General features: G+C 67.3%; 1 protein-coding gene across 1 annotated transcript; it reads left to right on the plus strand.

The window, feature by feature from the left end:
• The first annotated feature begins 214 nt into the window (after positions 1-214).
• Positions 215-6,288, plus strand: CTDSP1 (CTD small phosphatase 1). Its single transcript, XM_075093169.1, has 7 exons — positions 215-1,014; positions 2,474-2,616; positions 2,840-2,941; positions 3,176-3,232; positions 3,751-3,843; positions 4,080-4,265; positions 4,389-6,288. Exons 1-7 carry the CDS (start codon positions 948-950, stop codon positions 4,515-4,517), a joined length of 777 nt encoding a protein of 258 aa, XP_074949270.1. The 5' UTR covers positions 215-947; the 3' UTR covers positions 4,518-6,288.
• The last annotated feature ends 1,341 nt before the right edge of the window (positions 6,289-7,629 follow it).

The following is a 7,629-nucleotide window of genomic DNA, read 5'->3' on the forward strand; positions in this document are numbered from 1 at the left end:
GGGGGTTGGTGCATCATCAGGTTCCTGGTAAAAGTTGCTTTTTGGAGAGCAACTGGAAACAGCCCTGGATCCTCCCGAAGACAGGAGGGGAGGAATTGCAGGGGAAATCATACATGTTGTTAATATATGTATATAATTTCCCCAAATAATTAAGGAATTGTGGGAGACAGAGGGAAGGAATAAACCAGCAGGCAGTTACTGGTGCAGCCCCCCCCCCCCCCCCCGCCCCCAGTACCAGTGCCTTGTGTGCTGGCCTGCCCTGGCAACGGGGAGCGTGTCCCCTGAGGGGGACGGGGACCCACCAAGCACCGCCTGGAGCCACTGGGTCCTGGGGGGCTTTGCTGCAGGGGACACCCAGCATGGCGAGGGGGACTTCGTGTGCCGGGGGTGGCTGCGGAGGGGACGGACTTCCCTCCTTTCTCGGGGCTGTCAGCCGGATGGGGGGCTGACACCTGGGGGTGACAGCAGGGCTGACCCCCCTCTCCATTATCCCTGAGCTGGGGGGGTGTGGGGGAGCCCGAGGGGTGGCGGAGACCCCCGTAGAACCACCATGGCGTATGGTGGGGATGATTCCTAGCGAAACCTGCGGCGCTAGGACCCCCACTCCCCCAGAGACGGCCACCTCCTGCACCCCCGGTCCGGGTCGCAGCTCGGCGGGGACCCCCCCGCTCCTCCATAGCGGGGCGGGTGCCGGGAGGCGGAGGGAGGAGGAGGAGGAGGAAGAAGGGCCCCCCTCCCCGACGTTGCCCTTTTAAGGGGTTCCTTGAAACCGCGCCCGGGTTCCATGTTTGCAGCCCCAGCCCGGGCGGAGGAAACTCCATGTTGTAACAAAGTTTCCTCCGCGGCGCCGCTCCCGCGCCCGCCGCCCCGCGCCGCCACCGCCCCCGCCCCGCCTCCCCCCCCGGGGGCCGCGCCGGGGGGGGCCTCCCCCCCCCCCCCCGGCGCCCATGGAGCACCAGTCCATCATCGCCCAGGTTAGCAGGGAGGAGGGGAGCGCCCCGCTGCAGGAGAAAGGTAACGCGCGGGGGGGGGGGGGGGGGGGGGCCGTCCTCTCCCGCACCGGAGGGGCGGGGGGGGGCGCTGGGGGCCTGCGGGGCGGGGGTCTGCTTTCGGAGGGAGGTGGGTGTGATGAGCTGCGGGCGGTCTCAGCCTGCCCAGTGCGTCTCGCTGCTCCAGGGCCGGAGGGGGATGCGCGGGGGTCTGGGGTGGGGGCGGGGTTTGGAGGGAGCGGGGGGTGTCTGCAGCCGGCTGGGCGCGGGGGGTCGTACCCCGTGTTCCCCCCCGCGCGCCCCGAGCCCCGTCGGTGACTGTGGGGTGCTCGGGGCGCTGCTCGGGCCCCGGCGCTCGGCGTATCTGCGTTGTTTCCTCCGGAGACGAGCGGGGGGATGCAGGCAGCGCCGGTGGGGAAACTGAGGCAGGGAGGGGGGGGCGGAACCGAGCCCCGGGGACCCCGCTGCAGCCCGGGGCGCGTCTCCGCGGCCCCTGCGCTCCCTTCGCCCCGCGCGGGGGGTTTGGCGGCGAGCGCTGCCCGCCCCACCGCCCGATGCCGGGGTGCTGCCGTGGCCTGGGGAGCTGTCAGGGCCGGGGCGGGGGGGGACACACGGGGGACGCGACAAGCGTGGGCCCCCATGGGGAGCTCCTGCCCTACGGGCTCCCTCCATGGGGCGCTCCCCGCAAGGCTGCTGGGAGACACAACCGGGGGGGAGCTGCGGCTGCGGGCCCAGGCCAGCCCCCCTCCCGCTCCAGGGAAGGATCCAGCCCGCGGGACCGGTGGGAAAAGGGCTGGAGCCGCCGCGCTGCCCCCGGCGCCCGGGGCGGGCAGGAGCTGCCCCTCTGCCTCAGTTTCCCCCAGTTCCACCAATGGGAGCTGCGGGAACGGCGCTCAGGGGTGGGCACTTCGTCTTGATTGGTTTCTCGCCTTCGGTACGCTCGAGCTGCCCAATGAAAAGAGGACCAGGCTGGGGGCGGGGAAAAGAAGGCTGTAGGCCCCGCCTTTCCGGTGAGGCCACGCCCACAGGGCCACCCACCCGTGTGGGTCTGTGCCCCCCGCGGTGGGACAGCGGGACGAGCCGGGGGTCCACGAGCCCCCCGGGCGGTGCCACAGTGTCCCCGGCTCCCACCCGGGGCAGGACCCACTTTGTTATTGTAGGGTCTCTGGCAGCGTGGCAGGGGGCCCACAGGGGTCACCCGTGGGGGTAGGAGAGACACACCTGGGCGAGGGGCTGTGGGTGGTCTCCAGACACTCGCGTCGGTGGCGCTGCCCTGGCGCCAGCGCTTGGCGGGGCAGGAAGGGCGGCCAGACGGGTGCTGGGGGCTGATAAGGGCGTGGGGGGCTCCATGGGAGCCCCCCAGCACCTCCCATGTCTGGCACCAAGGCCCTGAACCCGGCTCACCCGCCCTCTCCACTGTGCTGGGGTGGGGGGGATCCCTGGGGGTGCCCCTGCCCTCTAACCTCCATTTCCACCCTTCCCAGGTACCCAGGCCCCAGCCAAGAAGCCGCGGAGCCGTAGCATTCTCCAGTCTCTCTTCTGCTGCCTGTGCCGCGATGAGGGGGAGCCCTGCGCTGGCACCACCGGCGCCCCGCTGCTGGTGGAGGAGAACGGGGCCCTGCCCAAGGTACCCCCCCCGGGCACCCCCCACATCTCCAGCCTGGCATTGGGGCTGGGGGGGGGCTGAGCTGCCCATCCCCAGTGCTTCCCCTGTGCCAGGATGGGGAGTGAAAGAGGGTCCCGCACCCCCATCCCTCCTCTGGGTGGGCAGGAGGAGAGGGGGTGCCCCTCGCCACCCTGCTGACCCCCGGCTTTGCCTGTGCCCCCCCCCCGCACCCCCTTCCCTGCAGGCTGCTGTCAAACACCTCCTGCCTGAGATAAAGCCGCAGGATGCCAGTAAGCTGTGCGTGGTCATCGACCTGGACGAGACGCTGGTGCACAGCTCCTTCAAGGTGGGGGACACCCCGGCCCTCTCCTGCCCCCCACCCCCCACCCACTCTGCCTCTCCCCCCCGGCCAAGTGCTGCCCAGCACCCGGGCACCCGTAACCAGCACCCTGCTGGTTCCCAGCAGGAGCACACAGGGGAGGTTCCTGCTAGGGGGCAGGGGGTGCAGAGTGGGCGGAGGGCAGGCAGCATTTGGGCAGGAGGTGCCTGCCTGGCACTGACCCTGCTGTGCCCTCCTCAGCCGGTGAACAACGCCGACTTCATCATTCCCGTGGAAATTGATGGCATCATGCACCAGGTAATGGGGGGGTGCCTGGCGGGCGGGGGGTACGGCCCCCTCTGCCCCCTTGCTGGGAACTGGGAGCCATTCCAGCACTTTGCACCGAGGGGCAGTCAGGGGCGTCAGGGTGCCGGGGCTGGCACGGTGGGGGGCAGAGGTGGGTGCCCCTCTTCCCAATGGGGTGGGCAGGTGTGGAGGGGCCCTGGCACAGTGTACTCCTGCAGTGGTCGGCCCTGGGTTCAAGTAATCCAGGATAGGCTGTGGTCTGGGCAGTCAGCCTGTTCTCGGTTACTTGGCTCCGGAGCTGGCTGAATGCTTCGCCCGGCACGTGCCGGCAGGGCCGTGGCATCTCGCATCCCACGTGGGGCAGCCCCCACGCACAGGGCACGGGCAGCCCTCTGCCCCCCTTGCCCAGCAGGGAGCCACTGGGTGGGATCAGGGACACGAGGGTCCCCTGGGGTGGGTGTATAGGCGTGCTGGCTGGGGGCTGGGTTGCTGCTGCCGGCGGTGCGCTGCCCTCTGCCCCACGCCTGCAGGTGTACGTGCTCAAGCGGCCACACGTGGATGAGTTCCTGCAGCGCATGGGCGAGCTCTTCGAGTGTGTGCTCTTCACCGCCAGCCTGGCTAAGGTGGGTGCCCCCACCACCCCCCACCATTGCCCTCCCTTTCCCGGCCACCCCTGGGGTGGCACAACTCCCCTTGCCTGCTCCACCCATGGGCATCACTGGCCCCTTGTCCTTTGCCTGAGCCTCCAAGGCGCTGGCCAGGGAGACTGAGGCACGGGGTGAGGTGGCATGGGTGGAGAGCTGGGTGCCATCGTCACCGTGGGGTGGGCACCCAGTGACCCCCCCACCCGTGCCTGCAGTATGCAGACCCTGTGGCCGACCTGCTGGATAAATGGGGGGCTTTCCGTGCGCGGCTTTTCCGGGAATCCTGTGTCTTCCACCGCGGCAACTACGTGAAGGACCTGAGCCGCCTGGGCCGTGACCTGCGCCGCATCATCATTGTCGACAACTCGCCCGCATCCTACATTTTCCACCCCGATAACGCTGTACGTACCCCTGCGGTGAGGCTGGGGAGGGGGGCATGGAGGGGAGGTGGGGGTGGGGACAGAGGGGATGGAGGGGAGGTGGCAGGGCCCCCCCTCAGACACTGCCGGCTGCGCTGCCCGCAGGTGCCGGTGGCCTCCTGGTTCGATAACATGGCGGACACAGAGCTGCTGGACCTGCTGCCCTTCTTCGAGAGGCTCAGCAAGGTGGAAGACGTGTACGCAGTGCTCAAGAAGCAGCGGACTAACAGCTAGTGGCCCCCCCACCCCACCGGGTGCTGCCGGGGTGGGGGGCACTGCTGTGGCAGCCGGGTGCCTTGTTTTGGGGGGGGCCTGGTGTGCCCCCCCTATCGGCCTCCACAGCCCCGCTGGGCGCGGGTGCTCCCTGCCTGCTGGTGGTGGGAGATGTGGGTGCCCCCACCAGGGAACTGGGTGTCCCCCTTCCTGCGGAGGAGGAGGGGCTGTGGGTGACCCGCTGCCTTGCTGTGCTGGGGACCTGTTGGGGGGTCCTCCCCCACTGTCCCATCCTGCCCAGTCTGCGTTTCCCCTCCCCAAAACAGTTCTCAGGTCCTTCTCCCCTCTGTGTCCCCCCAAGTGGGGATGGGGGGGGGTCAGCAGCTGCTGCTTTCCACTGCCTTTGGGGGGGGACTGGACCCCCCCCATCCAGACTCTGCCTGCTGGGGGGGCTGGTGCCCCTTGGCCCCTCTCTGCAGGAGGGCACAAGAAGGGTTAACTCCTTACAACCCCCAAAAAATGCGGGGGTTCTTACTGGCCTTGCTGCATGGGCCGCCACTGTACCCTTACCTCTGCCCTTGGTGCAGCTCATCACCTTGGGGGGGGACATGTCCCTACCCCTCCTTCGTGCCTTCTGCTGCCCCCCGCCTAGGGGGTGTGTTTTGGGGGCAGCCTGGCCTCAGGGCTGAGGCCCTGGCCGCAAATGCCCCCCCCACATGCCTTGGGGCACCACGTCTCCATAGCCACCCCAGCCCTGCAAGGGGTGTGCCTGGGGGTGCTTTTAACTTACCCCCTCCAACCTCGGTTTCTTCCCATGGAGGAGGGGGTCTGGTGGCCTCCCCGCCCCCTTCCAGTTACACTGTGTCAGTGGGAGGCACTCCAGTCACCAACAGGAGCGTCCCCTTCTTCGGGGGGGGGGGGGACCGGGGTACACACCCCTCTCCCCATCCATATGCAACTTCACCAAAGGCTGCAAGTCCTAGGGGTGGAGGGACTGCCATATCAGCCTTAGTGTGCCCCCCCACCAGCCTTGTCCCAGCCCCCCAGCTGGGGCAGGGGTGGGTGGCACAGCAGGCCTCCCCTCCCTGCAGCCTGGGGTTACCCTGACCCCTGGGGGGTTGGGCTTGTGCCAGGGTGTCCCCCGGCCTTGAGGGGCTGGGGGCTCTCAGGGAGGGATTTTGGTGGGGAGGGGAGGGGCGGCTGAGATCAACAGGCCTTTTTTAGCGTCGCAATATGGACAATGTCTCATATCTTTTTAGGGGGAAAAGCAACGGTTTCCCAAAAAATCATGGGTGCCTTTTTACCGCTGTGCCAGGGAAGGTGGAGGGGGACAGTATTTGGGGGAGGGATGTGAGGGGTTTTAGCTCTCTGATGCTGTCTGGCCGGCTCCTGCCGGCACTGCCTTTCTGCCAGCGCTGGGTGCCAGGGACAGGCAGGGGTCCCCCCAGACCTGCCTGCATCCCTGCCTCCCACGCCTTGCCCCATGGCAGGGAGGGTGGGATGCAGGATGCTGTGGCACACCCAACCCCCTGGACCACTGCCTGCCCCAGGCCTGATGCTGCCCCTCCAGGAGGGTTGAACTCAGCACTTTATATTAGACAAGTCAAACGGCACCAGCGAAGCCCGCTGCCCAGCAAGGACCTATGGGTGCTGCAGCACCTGAGGAGCACAGCCCCTGCGTTGGACACCTTTAGGGGGGTCCACGGGCATCCAGAGGCAGCATTGGGGGGGGGCTGGGGAGGGCTGGGGGACCAGATCCAAGTGCCTTCATGTGATTAAAGCTGTCAAACCATCTTGGAAAGGGTAGTCCTGTGTGGGGGGGTGTGCATGCGTGGGCATAGACATGTGCCACTTGTGTGTCACTAGTGGCTGTGCAGAGTGTTGGGGGGTGGGGGGGGTGAAGAGTCTCCGGAACCCCTAAATCCCCCTGGGAAGGGCAGATTCTGCAGGACAGTGCTGGGGGTGTACCCTGATGCAGGGTTGGGGGGGATCACCCCTTGCCTGGTGCTAAAGGGATGCCCTCACACTCCAGAGGAGGCCCCCCACCCCCTGGCTGCCCTGGCACCCCCATCCTAACCCCTTCCCCCTCCTCCTGGGAAAAGGACACCAATGCCACGGGGATGGGTATCCTGCCCCTTAACACGGGGTGGGCTGAATTTACCATGTGGACTGGCCCCCCCTGCCCCCCCCCCCGGCTTGGGGAGGTGGGGGTTACAAATACTCTCTTTCTCCTCAGTTTCTTCCAAATAAGCTGTCAGCCACCCCTGCATAGACTGGGGTTCATGGGGGGTGTGTGGGATTTGTGACACCCCCCCGGGCAGCCTGCTGCCAGCATGCAGGCAGTGGGGGGTGTCTGTGTGTCTCTTAGCTGCCCCCTCCCCATGCCCTCATTGGCCCTGTGCCTCCCCTCATTAACGAAGTCTGTCATCCCTAATAGCTGCACTAATTACTGAGTTCGTTAGTAGCTCAGCATGTCCATCTGGGGGGCCCAGGGAGGGGGCGAGCCCTCTGGGGCTGGCATAGGGTCCACACCCTGTGTGCCACACCAGCAGGCTCATCCCTGGGACACAGGCACTGAGCAGAGAGCGGCCACCAGGGTGTCACACCCCACCCAAAACTCAGCCTAACACCCCTGCCGGGGCCTCTGCACCCAGGTAAGGGTCCCACAGGGGACACTGGCGTGGGGTACAGGGGATGGGAGCTGGGTGGCATGGTTAGGAGGGTTTTGGGAGCCAGGGGAGTGGAGGGCAGCAACACAGCCCAGCCCCATGGCATCAGGGCACCTTCGTGTTTGTGGCTGATACCCCCCCCCAGCCTGCTTCAGCCCATTGCCGTCACTTCAGGGATCCTTGGTTGGGGGGAGTGCAGGCAGGACTTGGGGCTCACTGCAGCCCAGGCCTGGCACCGGGTGGTGGCCAGGGTGTGTGATGCCTGCCTTGCTCGTGGCCAGGGCTGCTGGCTCAGCAGGGCAGACAAGATAAGGCTGCGGCAATCCTGCAGGGCTGGGGAGGAGATAAGAGTGGGACAGGGAGCCCTGGGGCCTGCCTGCTGCTGCGAACCCTCACCTCCCAGATTTATGTACCCACTGGTCATCCCCCAAAACCATCTGTGGGGCTGGGAGCCACTGGGCAAG

This window comes from Phalacrocorax aristotelis, chromosome 5 (assembly GCF_949628215.1).
Source record: "Phalacrocorax aristotelis chromosome 5, bGulAri2.1, whole genome shotgun sequence".
Lineage (NCBI taxonomy): Eukaryota > Metazoa > Chordata > Aves > Suliformes > Phalacrocoracidae > Phalacrocorax > Phalacrocorax aristotelis.

Coding starts and splice junctions, on each gene's coding strand:
- CTDSP1 (XM_075093169.1), top strand. CDS start 948: ATGGAGCACCAGTCCATCATCGCCCAGGTTAGCAGGGAGGAGGGGAGC. Junction 3,844..4,079: donor TCACCGCCAGCCTGGCTAAG/GTGGGTGCCCCC, acceptor CCGTGCCTGCAG/TATGCAGACCCTGTGGCCGA. Junction 4,266..4,388: donor TTTTCCACCCCGATAACGCT/GTACGTACCCCT, acceptor CGCTGCCCGCAG/GTGCCGGTGGCCTCCTGGTT.